This window comes from Colletotrichum graminicola, assembly GCF_000149035.1.
Source record: "Colletotrichum graminicola M1.001 genomic scaffold supercont1.5, whole genome shotgun sequence".
Taxonomy (NCBI): Eukaryota; Fungi; Ascomycota; class Sordariomycetes; order Glomerellales; family Glomerellaceae; genus Colletotrichum; species Colletotrichum graminicola.
Window position 1 is genome coordinate 649,978 of NW_007361009.1, and position 18,221 is coordinate 668,198.

At 54.0% G+C, this 18,221-nt stretch overlaps 4 protein-coding genes and 1 non-coding gene across 5 annotated transcripts; 2 read left to right on the forward strand and 3 right to left on the reverse strand.

Annotated features, from left to right (window-relative positions):
• Positions 1–359: 359 nt before the first annotated feature.
• GLRG_02549 (uncharacterized protein) lies at positions 360–2,007 on the forward strand (the record flags this gene model as incomplete). The annotated part of the gene is made up of 2 exons (XM_008092558.1): positions 360–1,283; positions 1,342–2,007. 2 exons carry the CDS (start codon positions 360–362, stop codon positions 2,005–2,007), a joined length of 1,590 nt encoding a protein of 529 aa, XP_008090749.1.
• Positions 2,008–2,235: 228 nt separating this feature from the next.
• Positions 2,236–3,085, reverse strand: GLRG_02550 (ATP synthase subunit; the record flags this gene model as incomplete). Its single annotated transcript, XM_008092559.1, has 2 exons — positions 2,236–2,988; positions 3,056–3,085. The coding sequence occupies 2 exons, from the start codon at positions 3,083–3,085 to the stop codon at positions 2,236–2,238; spliced, it is 783 nt and encodes a 260-aa protein (XP_008090750.1).
• Positions 3,086–4,477: 1,392 nt separating this feature from the next.
• Positions 4,478–6,294, forward strand: GLRG_02551 (uncharacterized protein; the record flags this gene model as incomplete). Its single annotated transcript, XM_008092560.1, has 2 exons — positions 4,478–4,519; positions 4,597–6,294. The coding sequence occupies 2 exons, from the start codon at positions 4,478–4,480 to the stop codon at positions 6,292–6,294; spliced, it is 1,740 nt and encodes a 579-aa protein (XP_008090751.1).
• A 2,608-nt stretch (positions 6,295–8,902) lies between these two features.
• Positions 8,903–9,729, reverse strand: GLRG_02552 (tetraspanin; the record flags this gene model as incomplete). The annotated part of the gene is made up of 3 exons (XM_008092561.1): positions 8,903–9,175; positions 9,240–9,472; positions 9,561–9,729. The coding sequence occupies 3 exons, from the start codon at positions 9,727–9,729 to the stop codon at positions 8,903–8,905; spliced, it is 675 nt and encodes a 224-aa protein (XP_008090752.1).
• Positions 9,730–12,727: 2,998 nt separating this feature from the next.
• GLRG_13078 lies at positions 12,728–12,819 on the reverse strand. The gene has a single exon. It is a non-coding gene; the product is annotated as a tRNA-Pro (tRNA).
• Between the last annotated feature and the right edge of the window lie 5,402 nt (positions 12,820–18,221).

Consider the following 18,221-nt stretch of genomic DNA (forward strand, 5'->3'; position numbering starts at 1 on the left):
CTGAGCCGGAGGAAGTTACGACACCTCGGCGCCGGCTCTTTGGGCAGAGCCCAGCCAAAAGGACGGTCAGCCAGAGCCCGCCCGAGTCCCAGTCGGCTGGCATACTCCCCGACATATCATTGTCGCGGACGAGCAGGCCATCGGGCATACTCAAGCGTAACAGCTCAGGGGAACCGAAAGCCGCAGGAACTCCCAACAGCTTGCCGTCCCTCCCTAGTCTACCCAGCTCTCCCAGCATTCGATCGTCTCCATCAACAGCGAAGAAGCGTCCTATTTTCGGTAGAGACGCGGTGATCAAAGGTTCTGACGATGAGGATGATGACGTCTCATTATCTGATGATTCTTTCCCCGATCTTGACATGCTGGGTCCGACCAAGCCGAGGCCAGACGGAACGCCAAAAGCCAAGAGACGGGCCAGGTTTATTCACAAATCGCCTCTTACCATCCAGCCAAAGCACAAATTTGATTTCAAGACGCTGGATGCGCACTCGCAAAGACACGATGTACTGTTTGACAGTCCCAAACGGCCAGCCGCGCCAGAGGTCAAGGATGAAGTGATGGAGGACCTGGGAGCCAGCCCCAGTAAAGCACGTCAGAAGTTGATCGAGATTGCTGGCGTCAAGTCCGAGGAGGATGCGGACAAAGCGATGAGGGCAATGGAGCGGGCTGATGCCGGTGCGTCCAGGACCAAGTGGTATTTCTTCAATAAAGAGGACGACGGTCTAGGTGAGCCCGCTCCTTTTCCACAGAGGTGCGCAAAGGGGCCCTGGTCTTTCCTTGCCAAGGCGGAAACGCGAAACCGACACATTTTGTCCGGGATGCCCGCCAGCCTGGCAATCACCGTTGGACTTCCGGACGAGCTATACCTCTGGATCTTAGACATGGCCACTGTCGAACAGGTCAGCGTCCTCCGAGAGGAATACCGCAGAATCGCCGCGGCCAGCGCGAAGCATGTCAAGCGGCTCGTCACGCCCCAGCGTCTCGAAGAAATCTTGCGCAGGCTGGACGCCGCAGATCATGTCGGTGACGAGGTGCTTAAACCGGTCAGAGAAGTCCGAGACATATATGCCGATCGCAACTGGCAGCCTCTTCAGTCGTTCCTGGAATGGCTGTATTGGGTGGCAGCTCAGCTCAGCCACGACTCGATGGTCTTCGCCGTCAAGATGCTGCTCCGTATGGCGGCTGACAGGGTGGTTCTCGAGAACGCGGATATCCTCACGCATCATCAGCATGCCCTGGAGGGTTTGGTGAACTCGGTGGCGGACGATGCCTGGGATGGCTTTGTGAGTCGAGCTTCAAGGCACGGGTTCGGGGCTCTTTGCTGACCTAGACACTACTTAGTGCTTCGAGATCTGCTCGTCTCTCTATCACGGATTCGACAAGACGTCACTCCGGATACTGCCGCTGCTCTGTATGCCGGTTACCTCGCCAAAACTCCATGAGCTACGGAGACGACTGGCGGTTGCGTTCTTCCTCCGGGACGCAGCGCTGGCCAGCGAGCACCCCGACGACGTCGTCTCTCTGCGTGTCATCATTGCCCGGGTAAAGGACAGTGACTTTCAGACCGGCCACAGAACTAACTACACCGATCTGCAAGCCCTGGTGCAGCTCCTCGACATGGCCGTGGATGACGGCTCCTTTGTGCATGGCAAGGACGACCGGGAGCAGGAAAAGGAGTTCAACGCAGAAGTTGACGATCTTACGAAGCGCCTCAAGGCCATCTGGCGCGGCATCAACGACACCGGGGCCGCGAACCTGGCGCGCACAGAAGCCAAGAGCGTCCTCGAGTGGGTTGGGGAGCGCCTCAGCTACTCAGTGCGGACGAAGCGTCCGCCCACACAAAGCATATTTGACGACGAAGGACCGTCGTCGGCGAAGAAGAAGCGGCAGCAGGACTTCATGCACAAGTTTGTCCACCCGAGGAAGAACAAGCCGGCTGGGGCAACAAACGCCAAGGTCGAATTACCGTCGAGCGAGGACGACACATTCGTGACGGCACTCGGTTAATGATGATGGACTCGTAGTATAACGATAACTACCTAATACGCCAAGAGTTGGCCACGATCATACAGCATCTAAGATACACCACAGGAAGGGGGGGTTCAGAAACAGGGTGGCGCCGGGGGTTTCCTTCATGCAGCGTTGCGTTTGTCTAGCCCCAGGTGAGGGAGAAAAGGGGGTAAGGGGGCTATGTATGTATTTGCAGGGCGCGCGCTTTCGGTGAGAGGGTGTGCCTTAATCAGTGAACCTGCGGTTGGGGTTCTTTCCAAACAGAGTCTCGCGGACGGCCGGCAGACCGGTGTCCTGGAGGATGTTTAGGCGTTCCTCGAATGTGTTGTTGATTTCGATCTTTCCCTTTCCGCCTACGATGAATACACCACCGGCGCTGTTTTTCATCTTCGTTAGCTTCTGTTCCTGCGGGCACAGTGATAAGTACGTGAGAAGGCGGGGGGGTGAAACATGCCTCTCCGCTGGCAGAGGGTTGGGCTCGTCAATCTTGGCGGACGTGTCCTTGCCGACCTCCTTCTTGTATTCCTTGACGGCGTCCTCAATGGCCTTCTTGACGACATCAAAGTCGGCTTTCCGCGCGCGGATTACGACCTCGGGTTCGGCGAGGGCGTAGAGGCCCTCGATGATCAGGTTCTTGAGGGTAGCCTGGTACTTGCCCTTGTCCTTTGTGGCGGAGGACAGCTTCTTGCGGGCGTCCTCAAAGATATTGTCGAGGAGCTCCTGGCGGGCGCCGAGGACCTTGAGGCGCGTCTTGTTGGAGGCGGTGGAGCGGGTGATCTGCTGGGACATCTGGGCCTGCTTGAACTTCTTCTCGTACTGGCTGTCGATGGCGTCCGTCTCCTGGCGGACGAGCTTGGACTTTTCGATTGCGAACTCCTCGTTGGCCTTGATCTCGATCTCGCGGGCCTTCTCCATCGCCTCCTGTTTGATGAACGCTGTCATCTTTCGGAGCTCCTGACTGACCTGTCCGTCACCCCCCTGGAGTTAGTGAATGTAATTTTAGAGGCACTGTGTGTTCTTATGTTGTCGATGCGTGGGAGCTTACTTGGTCGTCGGTCAAAGGTTGGTGCGACATGATGGGCGGTTTGGGGGGGTTCGTCGGCGTAAGCGTCTTTGTTTTCGGGATCAATTAGGTTTGTAGGGAAACAAGGACAACGACGGGCAATGATGGATCGCGCGGAATGTGTAGTGAGAAGGTGGGTGAGCCCGTCGGTGGTTGAGATAAGTCGCGATGGGAGGGGGGGGGTAGGTAGTTGAATGAAGCTGTTGTTTGACGAGGCCTTGCTACCTACTCAAAGCCGCCGCAGCAGCGCACTAGCCGGCAAGCATCACTAGGTACGTTCGGCCCAGCTTCAGCGACCTGCACTAACCCACCCACAGACAGCAGGTAATCCGTCAGCCACACCGACTTGGGTAGCGTCCAAGGACCCGCTTGGACAATCTGGAAGAAAGAAAAAACGCAAGCCACATGTGATCCGTGCGTGTCTGACTAGTGGGCTCCATGTTGTCTCTCCAGCCACGTTTCCTTTCGAAGTCAGTGACATCACGCACGACCTGAGTGAAAAAGATAAGATAGCGTTTTCAAGCATCCGGCTGTCAGGTGACGCCGGGCCGAGAAGCAGCCGCACCGCCACGGGCACTGAATAATGCAATGCAGGCGGGATCTGAAGAGTGGAGAGTCCTACCCTGGCTGCAGTGTCGTGGTGGTGCTTGGTTGCTGCGTGTACTTCGTACTCCGTACCATTGGGGAAGTGTTGTCCCTCACTTCTCCCCTTGGGGCACTTCCGCCCTGGCCAGATCCGAACCCCCCCCCCCGACCCTCTCTTTCTCTACACCGATAGCCATTGCGTCGTGGTACGTCTGTCTGTCTGATGTTTCGAACTGAGGCCACGATCTAATATAGAAGGTGGCTCACCGACTCTGGTCATGTTAATGGGAATCCCCATGCTTTAACAACGCGCATTAAATTGGTTTATACGCAAGCATCTGTTCCTTGCAGGGAGAAAGGTTTCTGTTTCCCCTTAACTGCCGTTAGGACGAACTAGGCGCGCACCCAGACCTTGAAACCCATCTGCAAGCTCTTTCTTGGCGGCTATTGGAGTGAAGCGCAGCAGCATACCTTGTCGCCCAAAACGTGGCGACCTGTGTTCGGCCAAACGTCTCTAGCTACATCTTTCCCCCCCCCCTCATAACGTTGAAGCGATTCCCGCACCGCTCTTTCGTCCGCCTCCTCCATCCTACCGAAGCGTCTGATCACTCGCCAAAGTCGATTCTATCTGATCATTCCGCAAAGGGAAACGATACCCCCTTCGCCCACCCCCACGACACGAACGCCAGGGCAGACCGAGGAGAGGGAACGAGGGAGAAGGGTTGACCGACGATAATTCATGATCCTGACGGCTGCTGCTTCAAACATAATCACTGCCGCCGCCAAATGACCGACACCTAGCTGGATCTTGTGCGCGCAATGGGGTCCCTTGGCGGCATCTCCCCAGGGGGGACAATCGCCGTACGCTTCCCAACTCCATTTGCGCCGGGCATCCGTCCCCTTGAAACCAGGTAGCTAACGTGTGCACCTTGACGCAGATCGGAATCATCGTCGGCCTCTTATCCACCAGCGTCCAGAGCCTGGGGCTCACCCTGCAGCGGAAATCCCACATCCTCGAAGACGAAAAGGGCCCGCACGAGATACGCCGTCCGCCGTACCGGAGGGGCAGATGGCAACTGGGAATGGGCATGTTCATCGCCGCCAACCTTCTCGGTAGCTCCGTCCAGATATCGACCCTCCCTCTCCCCGTGCTCTCGACCCTGCAGGCCTCGGGCCTCGTCTTCAACTCGATATGCGCCACCCTCATCCTCAATGAGCCCTTCACGAGGTGGTCGCTTTGGGGTACGCTGCTGGTCTGCACCGGCGCCGTACTGATCGCCATCTTCGGCGCCATCCCCGCGCCCGCTCACAACCTGCAGGAGCTGCTGGAGCTACTCGGCCGGAAACCGTTCATCGTGTGGATGAGCATGCAGGCTTTACTAGTCCTGTCCATAGCTATCAGCATCGACTGCCTCGACCACTTCACAAGCATGTCGCTCAACTCGAAGTTCCGCTTCGTCCGTGGTCTTTCGTATGGGTGCATAAGCGGCATCCTCTCGGCGCATTCGCTGCTGGTCGCTAAGTCGGCCGTTGAGCTGATCATTAAGACGATCGCGGACGGCAACAACCAGTTCGTACATTGGCAAGCTTGGGCCCTCGTGATGGCGCTGATTACTCTGGCTTTGAGCCAGCTCTACTACCTGCATCGCGGTCTAAAGCTTGTCTCTACCTCGGTGCTATACCCCTTGGTATTCTGTATCTATAACATCATCGCGATCCTGGACGGCTTGATCTACTTCAAGCAGACGGACATGATCAACCCCCTCCGCGCGTGTCTCATTGCTCTGGGAACGGTGATACTGCTGGCCGGCGTCCTGGCCTTGTCCTGGCGTCTCAGCGACGAGCAGCACGCGCCTGGCGTTGGCCAATCATCCCTGGCGCCCGGCCTCGGCCTCGTGGAAGACACAGAAGACGAAGAGGAGTCCCTCCTGGGTGGTGACGACCTATACAGCCTCCACGAAGAGGACGATCCCTTGCCTGCAACGACCTACTCGACATTTAATGTGGCAAGCGGCGAGACATCACCGATGGCTCCCACGCTTAAACGCAAAAAGACGGGCAGGAGATGGCAAGAACGCGCCGAAATCTGGGACGAACTCGAGGACCGCGACACGCCTACTCCGCCTACCGCGCGCAGGCGCTCCAGCACGATGCCCGACGTTAGCGAATCGACATCACTACTCCCGCACCGCCGCGGCGTGAGCAGCGGCAGCGGCAGCCAGTTTCCCCCTCTCACTCCCACCTCAGATGTGGGACCCGGCAGCGACTCACCCTCATTACGTCGGCCCTTAGGGCGCAGAAGACGTAAATCTACGGGGTTCCCGGGCTTCACGGCCCGCCGGCGGCGCAAGAGCCAGAGCAGCATGCCCACGTTGCAGGACGCGCTGGGCGGCATCTGGAGGCTCAAGTGGTGGCGGCCCGACAGAAGACCCGGCAGCGCGGCGGCGGATGACGGTGCAAGTAACCCACCGGGAAGCAGTGGAAGCGGCAGTGCATGGCCCGTGTTCCGAGACGATCCTCCGCCGCCTACAGAGCAAGAGGAAGGGGATGCCGGAAGAGGGAAGGGAAACGGCAGCGGTAGCGGGTCCCAGGATAGGGGGCGGAGCGGCGGGCCGAATGACGATTCGCCTGTATGAGTATCGGAACATTGTCATGTCTTCATTCCCTTTTTAAACACTTCTGTTCTCTTATAATCCAGAACATATTTTCATCAGGTCTATCAGAAAGTGAGTGAGTCGGCGATCCACGCGTGTCGTGGTTCATTGAAAAAAGCATCTTGACCGACCTATTCGCATTCATATGCATGCCACAAGGGCCTAGCATTACTATTATATCATTAGAATTATATCTCTTTGGTTCCAATGCTGGGGCGAGGTCGAGACGGCGCTTTAGTGTTGTCACTTGGGTTCCTCACCGAATTCCCAAACTTATGAGTAGTAGACACGAAGACGTGGCGACGGACAACGCCAGCAAACCCAATTACGCAGTAGGTTATTGGGTCTGATAATCCCACGTTGTGCACAATGTGCGTTGGGCCTGGTCTTTGTTTTCTCGGTCTTTTTTGGGGGAGGGGGAGGGGGTTTATGACGCAGACCGTTACGGTCCATCCGAAACGAAGATAGCTGCGGCAGTAATAACCAATCCTACATCGCCGACACACGCACATTAGTGGGCTCCGGTGACATCTCCCTACCCTTTCTTCGTCGGGACTTTGAGTCCTCCGTGTGGTGAGGACGTGGGCGGTGCAGACCGCGCTTGTATGTGCATGCATTTCGGTGTTGGCATGTGTCACCGGGACGACTCAAAAAGGGCGCGCAAACGTGGTGTTTTCTTCCGCCGCATCTGCAAAGGCGTGGAACGGACTTCGTGCGCGCGCGTGGCCTTCCCGATACCCGCCCTTCTTTAAACTCCTCGCCGAACCCCATCCCGGCTCCACGGGCGGGCAGGCACACGAGCTATATTTATCACGTCAGAGGCCGGAAAGCGACATGACGCGAAACCTTGTCCGATGCGCGCTGACCAGTGCTCAACGGGCTTGGCTGCACACAGAGAGTTCGATCTGGACGGAAGATTGTCGAGGTCTAGACGCTCCTCCTCTCCACCACCCCTCTCCCGTTTGGCTTTGACGACTACGCACTCCATGTCTTCGGGGCCAGCGCGGGCATCTCCACGCCCAGGCTCCTCCAGGGCAGCCGGCTCGCCCCCTCAAGCCAGCCCACACGGTCATCCAGACGCTAAGAAGAAGAGGAAGGAGGATGAGGAAAAGAAATCGGTCGCGGCGTAGGACCGCAGCCATCAAGTGTTTATTACATCGCCGCCTTCGCCGATGCTCTCCCAAGCGCCAGTGCTGGAGGTAAATGGGGGGTCGCCTGGCCCTTCCCCCGGTTCCTGCCCCGCAAAAGATTGGCGTTCCGTTTATACGCGCCGGGGTGGTTTGGTTTTTTACGCCAAACCACAGACCGTCAGGCGGTGATATTGACAGCCCTCGGCGAAATGGGTTGGCTACTTTGATCAGGCCAATATATGCCATGTCGAGCCGGGTTTTGATGTCCTCCCCTCCCCACCCACCCCCTTCCAGCTCTGCCAACGAACGAACCGATATAACAGATGTATTCGTAGGGGGTAAGGACTAGGGGAAAACCCTCAACGTGGGCACGAGGGTTTTCTTGGCAATGTTTACCCCAGACGAAGGCGTCCATGCTATTTCAAGCTGAGATAACTTTCGCCCACCTGCTCTGTGGAGCTCCAGCCTAAACACACCAGGCTCCCGGGGTTTCTATAATAAAGAGCCCTGGGATCTCGTCCATCCCCAGCTGCCAGGGGCCGCTAATCAGATATGTTGCATCTTTGCCCTGGCTGTGTCTACGTCCCTCACGTCATTGCTGCCACGAATAGATTTATAGGAGTGGCACACGCACACTAGGTTGACAACCGAGATTGTTGTATATATGAGCTAATCTCGTTCGTCGCCGTCTTCTGCATGTCCTCTGTGTACCAGCTTCGGGTGGGCAACGAGGAAGCACCGCCGCCCCCTATTCTTGCACATCCGGTGACTCGGAATCCGCATTCACTTGCTCAGTCACGCACAAACTCGCATACACCAACACACGACAAGACGATAGAACGGGATTCACGTGTATACACACACACACGCACACACACGCACAGCGTTGAGAAACAGGTTTGATTTCAGAGCAAGATCCCCCCTATGTACAGAACAGAGATAATCGACACTAAAAATCTATGATGTCCACACTGAGACAAGAAAAAAGTTGACGTCGATCTGACTCGAGAGATAAGACGACCGAGGTCAGAAGGGGAGTGAGTATGGGCCGTCACACTGAAAGACTTTCGCATCGAATATCTCCGTCCAGAATTGTCGTTTCGATGAGTCGAGGGTCGTGAGGCTCCCTTCTCTCCCCGGACGACGAGGAAAACCGAGGAGGCTCTGTGGAAGCAGAGAAAAGGGGGGGTAAGATATTGATTCTGCCTGTCCATTTTGTCTAAGGAGCAAGATTAAAGACATTCAATGACAGCGGCGGTGAGGCGATTATCACTTCATTCTCATCCCAAGAAAAAAAGAAAAAAAGAGGGGGAGGAGTGCCACGCTCGCTCCCTTACTGCCACACAGCAAGAAAAGGTGGTGTTTCTGAAGTAAGGTTTCCAGAACGAGAGATGAGAGAGGTTTGAGTTGCCCGATCCGTGGCTTGCGACATTGCCCTGAAAAACGAGACTGCCGAGATTTTAGAAACCGCGGGAGCCGGCCTTCTCGTCAATGTGGCGGTAGCGTTCGCGCTCTTTGCGGTCCTTAAGAAGCATAGCCGTGCATAAGACGAGGAGGGCATCGACACCGACCATGCCGAAGACGGCGGTGAAGATGTTATCGATGAAGATGTTGGCGAAGCTCGTAATCGGGGTTGCGCAGCCACGCTGCAGGGCGGCGGCGGCAGGACTCGGGCATTGGGCATCGGTGATGAATGCAGGTGAAGTGCTGTTGAAATATCCACAGCATTTGAACTGGTGGTTCATGTTAGGCCCAAGAATACTTGATCGATGGGTAGGTATCGCGAGCATCACTTACAGCAGTCTGCATCATATCCTGGATGCGGGGGTCTTGAGCGTTCCACGTCTTGCCGAAATCGTTCTTGGTGTTGAGGGTAATAACCCAGAGATAGACACCGAGGATAAGGCTGAAGAGGCCACAGAAGGTCGTCATGTAGCCCGAGATCTTGAGCCAGCCGCGAGTCGGCGTAATCATACCGGGGAGGGTGCTAACGAAAGTGACGAAGATGAAGATGGCATTGACGATACCAGCTAAGACCGAGTCAGTACTCATTACGACAAATATCGCCTATCACGAGGTGCCAGCGGGCGTGTTCGCATCACTCCGTCCCTTACGCACCTGTCAATGGGAATTTAGCCGTCAGCAGACGCATGACGGCTGCGACTCCTTCCGTAGGCGTCTCCCCGACGAGGCTCTGGTTGATGAGGGAGAAACCGAGGAGAAGGGCTCCAGTGATGAGGAAGACGATGTCGGCGGCCACGAAGGCCAAGAGAATCCTGTTCGCCATGACTGGTGGTGTTTCTTAAAAAACCGAGCAACCGTAGAGACCCGACAACCAAGATGTCGCTCGGAGAGACTTGGCTGCTCCTCTTCCCTTTCCTTTCCTGATTCGAGATATTCCTCCTGTTTTGTTTTTTTCCGTAATAGTTTTTAAGACTTGAGATTGGTGAGTTTGACGACCGGCGTCTTTCGATGTTGTTCGGTACGGGTTCGAATGTGCGTTCGTCGCCTTTGCTGCGTCGGGGGTAAGGACTGTCTTCGACCAGCAAATCAAGTAAACTTCCACCACCCAGCGGGGACAATCGAGCGCACACAAAAAAAACCGAAGGGAGAAAAGAAAGAAGCTGACGAAAACGTCGCGAAGAAGAGAACAAGGGGGGGGGTTGAACGATTGTACAGAAGAATGTGAAGATGGATCAGAAATCTCCCTCCAAGGGGAAGCGCAACTTGCTACACGAAGCAAAAGGGGAGGAGAAGAGGCTGCTGGTGCAGGCTGGTGCAGGCGGGTGGCCCGTAAAAGGCGATTAGATGTCTGAGCCTCGAGGACGCGGGAGAGCGTCCGGTAAGGGGGGTCCACAAAACTGTCTCGGACGATGATGGCAAGGGAGGCCGGCCCTAGAGAGAATCACAGGATTCAAACAAGCAGCAGAGGGGCATTCTATCGAGAAGGGGAAAGGGCCACGACGGGATGGTGGGTGTCATCGTCTTGTGTGGTTACGTAGGGGACTGACGGCGCTGTGGTCAGGGCCCTCCCTGGTCTTATCCACGAGGTCTCGAACAGCGACGGCGAGGATGAGAAACGCACTGAAACAGCTTGGAACCAGTCCACAAATTGCACACTGTGAGCGAAGGCCTGCTTGTTCTACCAAAAACTGTGCGAGATCTACCCAGCCCCCACAAAAGGGAACACTGGAGAGACTGTGTGAAGGGGGAGGAAAATGGGCTGAGGAAGGTCATGATGAATCCGATTCCCTGACGAGATGCGTTTCAGGACCAAGGGGCGGCCTCATGCAGGCGGCAGAGCACACCCCAACCTAGGACCGGTGCAAGCGCCAGCGTCCGAGATTGTAACCAATCACAACGCTGAAATGGTTCAAGAGTCGCCTGATTGGGGGAGCTCGCCCGTTTTGCCAATGGCTTAGGGCTGCTGTTAGCTGGCTTGGTCCTTGCAGCAGTGTGAGAGCGTGTGCGTCTATCGGGCTTGCAATGTGCTGCGCAGCCCACTAGTAGTAGTGTACCTATGTCGGTAGAAGGTCGGTAGTATCCGTAGGTGGTAGGTAGGTGCATTTCCCCCTTTCCACTCCTCCACATCCCGGATGGAAGCGTGGCTCATGCCTGCGACGACGAGACTTACATCAGCGGCCGGCGGCTCCCTGTGGAGAGAGTGAGAGACAAAAACCCAGAGGAAAGACACTCGGGCCGCCCTGGCTTAATTACATCATCGTCAAAAGGAAAACAGGAGACGAGCTCAGGAACCGATGTCTGGAAGGCGCCCACATAGATACCGAGACATGCCACAAACTCGGCGGGATCCCACTCCACGCCGCGTCATCATTCCACCGCCGGCCGAGCCTACCGAACCCGTGACCTTTTCCCGTTGGCGTATACCTGCATAGACGCCCGGCATGTGAATGGAGCCACGGAACACACGATGCAGAGTGATCTTTTCAATTGAGGGGCTGTGAACCACAACACCACCGACTGCGGTGGCACGACATTACCGCCACATACATACCGGTAGTACATGCAATTTCCACGCTCTTGGCCGCCCCCTGGCAACCCATGTCGCTAGCGCCCGTCGTCCCCACTACCTTACTTTGATACCTACCACGGAATACACTACCTACTAAAGTAACCCTGAGATGGACGGCTTCCGAAACCGATGCCGCTGCTGCAATTGTGACCCTCGGAGCGGTCATGCACGTGCTGGGCCAAGATCGGTGCCTTTTTTCTTTTATTTTTTCTTCTTTCTATTGTGTCTCCCCTCTTTTCCCCCTCGGGATTCATGATCCGTTAAGCCTCTTTCTTACGCAGCCCTAGGATACGACAATAGCACCATGTATCGTCCCCGTACGCGCATGCCACTTGGCTGGGTTTGCTGCCGCTGGATTTGGGACGCCCAGACCTGTCAAAACAATACTGCCCAACTCTGATACCTTACCAAAGGAAAAGGGGCCAAAGCGTAACGAAATGTTGTTGCTACCTCAACTATAGTCTATCGCCGCCAGTTTCCATCGCTTCGACTTACTGGCCAAATGGAACGGGGGGAAAGGGTAGGTATTGCCGTTCGATGTCGAGGGGGGCCTCGTGCTGTTTCGTACGTGCCCTGCCGGCAATGCTGTTTCGTTCCGTGTTGATTTCTACGCATTCTCCGCGGAAAGAAGCCAAAACAGGAGAGTGAGCCCGCACACGCGAGACTTCGAATGGTGGGGACACCAGAGCCTTCGGTATTGCAGAACCGGTTATGTCGGCAACAGGCTGACGCAGGTGCTGGTCTGTCCCAGTATCACGGTTCGCAAATAGTTGATCGACCTTTAGAGCGGCTCGTCGAGAGGGGAACACCGCCTCGACTCGCCCAATCTCTTTAGACGACGGCAGTTGTATCCGACCTAAGCATGACGCGCAGCAAATGATCACTTACTACGTACGAAATTCGCATGTAGTTTGAGATTCCACCCACTTGGTGTAAACTCTAATCGCGCCGTCGAGAGGCACAGCCGGCACTTGGACGCCACCGATCAACCTTGGTCAGTAACCAACGCATACTAGCAAATCGTTCCCATACCAACAGGCTGTGTCGCATTAACATTTAACTTACCAAGCGGCCGGCATCGCTTTGGACCGGAATGGAAAGAAATTTTGATATCCGTAACATTAACAAAAAAGGAAGGGAAAGAGAAAAACAGAAGAAAGGTAGCAAGAATAAAAATAAAAATATAAGAGAGAAAGAAGAAAACCCCAGGAACAGCAAGGAAAATTACATAGCGAAGCAAAATAGAGAATAAGGCCCTAACCAGGGATCGAACCTGGGACCTCTCCCATGCTGAGAAGCTATTCGCAACCCTAAGGGAGAATCATACCGCTAGACCATCAGGGCTTATTGACTCAAAGTCACCTCTTTGATTGAACAAATGCTCCGAAAATTCTATTCAAGTTGGTAGTGTGGGACCACGATGTTGCACGACCAGGGTCAACTAGCTGGACAGGGATATGACGAGAGAGATGCGATCAGAGCAACGGGTTCAAGATATGTCAGCCTCTACGGATATTGTGGTACGATATGGTTTCAGCCGCATCTCTGATACAGGAGACTCCCGCTAATGCTCCGCAAGCTGATTGGCAGTACTATGGCTTTGATATCCCGGCATTGCCAGACTCCCCTCTTCACTGCTCATCTGCAGGGCAGACGCGCTAAAGAAGCTACGTTGGGCTGATACCCCCCCAATATTATAACCAACTTTTGATCCCTTGAGTTTAGTCCACTAAAATGAAAGCCACATCCCCTTTGTGACCGCCATGGCGTCGTTCAGACACACCTTTTTCGTCCTTGACCTACGTGCTGACGTACAGACGTCTATAATACCGCATGTATCTGTGTCGTGATGCCTTTGGAGATGCACACAGGAAGCTGGGATCTGGAACGGAACAGTGATGCACAATTTTTCTAAGCAACCGCTTAACTTTAGGCGTCAACACAAGCATCTTGACATCCGCCCCCGTGTTCTTAGTGAAGGCGGTGGTCAAGGAGGGTGTAAAGAAGCAAAGCCAAAGGAGAATAGGGAGGTGCATGCCGAACGCCTATGGAAAGGCTGATGATGCACGTATCCCATCATGATTATTATGTCTGCGCGAGGTGCTGGAGACGCCACAGTAGGATATTGGTGAGTTTGGCCAGACCACCTTGTGGGCTTGACAAAGTCCAGGACGGCTGTTACGTTCGTGGTTCTGGGGAGAATATATGTCCCTCAGACATATGCGCACATGGTGGCCGTTTTCTGTCGGCGGCGTCCACTACTGAGATCATCCCAGACGCGGATGTCCTCAAAATGCCCGAGGAGACTGCATGGTGAGCACTGCTCGCATGAGGATCAGCTTTTCCAGCCGGTACATTCAAGAGCAGTAGGAGCGGCAACAGAAGACCTGGGATCCTCTTGCTCTGTATGCTCGTCTCAACTGCACAAATTCGGTGGGCTTCGACATATATGTCTTTCAAATAGTCACGGTATGGCTATACAAGATCTACGCACAACCGCTATCCCACCAGCGGGGTCCTAACTGCGATTCATGCGTCGATTGCCCTTGTTTTTGCCACAGCCTTTGTCCATGGTTTAATAAGCCTCGCGGGTGCTCAAAGCAATGTGAGGGTACTGTCCGATTGACCGGGCCCTTGTTCGTATTATCATACCGATGCTCAACCTTGAAGGCTTGTCCACATAGAGTATCAGGTCTTTCTGACTATTAACAGTAATCAGAATGACAGCGATTAACAGGTCATACATGTCACGCCAACATGCTTCCTGAAGCATCACAGTATCTTGCCGCAGCTTCCATACAACCTTCTCCTCCTCATTGAGTACCCGATGGCTGCGACCCGCGCGGTCTGCTGCCAGCCTCAAGCCGAAGCAAATCCCAGATCTCATTCCCAACAACCCCGTGTGTGTCTGCGACCGGTACCGCAAAGATCATCATGGTATTACTTGGACGTCGTGGCACGAAATTCAGTGGCTTCGGTTTCTCAGCCTGTTTGAGTTTGCGTTGTTTTTAGTGCAACGGGCGCCAAGTTGGGGACGTTTCTTCTTCAAAGTCCACCAGAGCTACCCAAGTCGTTCTTGACTACCGCTTGAAGGCTCAGATGGAGGTTCAGAAACAAGATAATGCTCTGATAACTCAATCATTATGTTTCTGGAAGGGAGCCGTCTCTGATAAATTGGCCGTTGTATCTGGTCGAGTATTCTCTTGGGGGCCTGCCTGCCTGCTATGGATGCGCATGCTACGGCTTTGCTGGCACGCCTGGATTCGGCGTCCGGAGATTTTGGAAGCTAGGTTACGTGTATTATCGTCAAGTCTTTACTTGTTTAGGTCAATTATCAATATAACCGACCCGCGTACCAAAAGCCGCCTGCCAGACGGACGATGTTGAACGAACCGGCAACATGGACGGGATAATTACCAAAGCCTGTAAGCTATCTGCGGTATATGACACCTTACTGCTCAAGATAGCACACCGACGGCATTGTTGGGCATGGCGCGATACGTTCTCAGACAGACCAATATGATGGTGCAAACTGGCCATATCACACACCGGCTGAGTAAGATAGAAGTAAACTAGCGGGTATGACTATTCCAGTCAATGGAAGACGTCGGTATGCTCCAGGCCAATTCAAAGACTATAGCGAAGAATGTTGCTTTAATGTACCCCGATTCTTAGCTTGTGTTTATGGTCTTCCAAAAACCTTTCAGTGTCGTCAAATATTGCGTTCAGTCAGCGCTGGTTATCATACCAAACGCCTGCCGGCCCCTGCGTAGAATAAGCCTACACCTGCTGAGATAAAATCAAAGAACATCTATATGGACATGTTGACACTCAACCCCATGAAGCAATGGACTTGAAAAACTGATATACACATTGATAAATAAGGTGCTCACCTATCTCGCCATCTCTCTGATAATGCATAACCGGAATCAAGAACAATACAAAGCTCGTCTCTCGACGTTCAGATCTAACCAGCACAACTCAAAGAACTGTCCTAGGTGGGTAATGTATTCGCTCGGAGAGTGTCCCACGATGATAACCACAGCATCCAATTCTGGTACATTCTCTTTATGCTTGGTGTAGCCTCATGCAGCTGGAGCTTTTACCATACATATAAGTTATACTAGACCCAATTTCCGCCCATAGGGTTGCGTAATGTCAGGATGAGAATCAGTGGAATTACATTCAACGAACCAGGCGACATGAGAAAAATGGATTCCTGATGGCACCACAATCTTGAAATCATCGGCATCGCCATCATTTACGGCATCTCAGCTACAGAGAGGGGACCCATCAGCCTTCTACCTCATTACACTGCAACTCCTTCCGCTTGGACGAAAGCAACCTCATCTTCTTTCCCATCACGTGCAACGTCGCCCGCCGGATCGAAAAGTAGATCTATCAAAGCAGCCGAGTAGGTAAGGAGATGAAATGGAGACGAGCCCCAACAGATGTCGAGTAAAACAGACTTTCCTGAATTCATTTCGTCATAGCCTCGCTCACCCGCTTACCGCTGTCGACTCCAAGTTCAGTGGTGTCGAAAATCCGGTATACATTACTGCAAATTCTGGAGCAATACTGCCGCACTTACTTCGGGGTGGATATCCAATCAACTACCTACCCGAAGGGTCGAGTGCGAGCCTTTTCTTACTTTGTCCTCGCCTTAGAGTCCTCGAAGCTGTCCAAGAGCAATACAACCGAGCGTGTTTGCTGTAACTGTCGTTCTGGTAACGTATAAAATGCATTTTTGGTCTCATGTGGTACCGTTGAATGATAAGATTGACTCTAGTAATCCCGTACCACAGGCCCCAGAGTTGCAGTCAAGTGTTTGATTCACACACACAACTGAACTAGAAGCACCCCCTTTTCTATTCGTATAGAGAACTGCTTTGATGATGAAATCTCTTATGTCAACGTTGGAAATAAGTCTGTGTTTCCAAGCGGCCGTGAAGCCTTGCTGCGTTGCTTGGAGCCTAGTCCTAGTCCGAATGAGCCCCTTGCCCGAAAAAACCCAGTAGCTGTGCGGAACAGGTTGGTCGCACGCCTTGCTCGTGACTTCTGCATCAGTGGGTGCATACAGTTTGTGATGGGCCGAGGAAGCATGACTGTCAACCCCAGTATACGCCGAGGCCTTGCGTGCCGTTCACGATTTTCAGCGGTAGATCCATCAACTTCTGGGCAGGTAGGTTATCGAGAACGAGAGTGTGAAGACTCGCATAGCTTTTTTCATGGAATGAACTTTGCCGCAGCAGTCCATCGCGGACTACAGCTGCACAGGAAGTGCCGTATCGACACTCGCAGATCCAAGTGCTGCAGCTTTCTCCTCTAGAGTAACACATCGAATGAGATATGGTAATGAAATCTCGAAACTACTAGCACATCACGTCGTAGCCAAAAACTCTGTGTGAGGCAATTAAAGGCCACAGCAAAAGGTATCTGTAGCGGTCGGTTGACGTTGTTCCTCCCCACCCTTAGCTTAGTCCCCGAAACCGACGCCACGAGACAGCACAAGAATTGGCAGGAGCAATAAGCTAAGGGGGACTGCGCAGAAGTAGGCACCGAGAAAAAAGACTGTCAGAGATGTACTGGAGGGGTGATGATCATGAGGCAGTCTCTGCTCCTTCACCACTCGTAGTTTACATGACATTCTCCAATGGGCGAGTCAATCCACTGCGTGCCGTTTCGACGCAGACGGGTGCTTGCACTTGAGGATACTAAAATAGGGCAAATTAGCCCCGAGCCACAGGATGAGAGAAACAGACTGTTGTCTGAAGTGTCGTAGACGAAGCCTTAACAGAGCTCGAGCTTGGGATCTCCTGTGAGACTCAATGAACTCCACCTGGCAAAGGGGGGCAACATAGGGGCACGCCGATGTCTCACGACCAGACCAACGGGTGCATAGTAAACACATTTTACTCATAGAATATGGAGTATAGGATCCAAGGCGAGGTGACTTCTCTCTGCCGTCGTAGCAACCGTGGTGAGACGTGATGTCATCACACGCTCCGGAATGTTGTCTCGCAAGAACGCGTCCACCGTCTTTCCGAAACCCAACAACCGCCTTCGCCTATCATCCGCGAGCCCCGTCCCTTCTAGTTTTTACTTCCTAAAGCCGGAAACATGTGCCGAGCCAAGGCTCACATTATATCTCTAGATTCATCCATCTCACTGAGGTGGTGGAGAGAAGCCTGGGGCCCTGGGGCCTCAGCGTGTGGAGCAGGCTCCAGAGAGGGAGCCGAAGCGCTCTACGTGGTGCCGGAACCCAGCTCTTGGGACAGAGGTGTCCAGCTGTCGATCGTTCCCAGCTCTCTGAACAGTTTGGAGCCAAATATGCGTTTCCTCTGGCTCTCTGAGGAGCGTCTGTAGATGACCGGAGCCGGGAGACTAGGGTTCTGGTGTTTTGTATATGGATACTGCTCCGCCTGTGGCCCGCCGGGCTGACAGATTCGGTTAGGTGCTGAAAACGTCAAGTTTGGCTTTTGCTGAGACCCTACTCAGGGGCATCCTCGGAGGGTAAAGCCGCTAGCAGCACGGTCTGGTCGGCGACAGTGCACACTTCATGCAAACCAGACCGGATCGTTCAAGCCCTGCGTTGCAGAAGACGATGGCCCCGGCGCCAAAGACGTTGAGTAGGGAAGTTTGCCAGTGTCGATTAAGGAATTACGGATAGACTTGCAGGATATGGTTTCGGCCGGTAGGCACCAACACCAAGGCCCGCGAGATCGGATACACCGGCGGTTTTTACG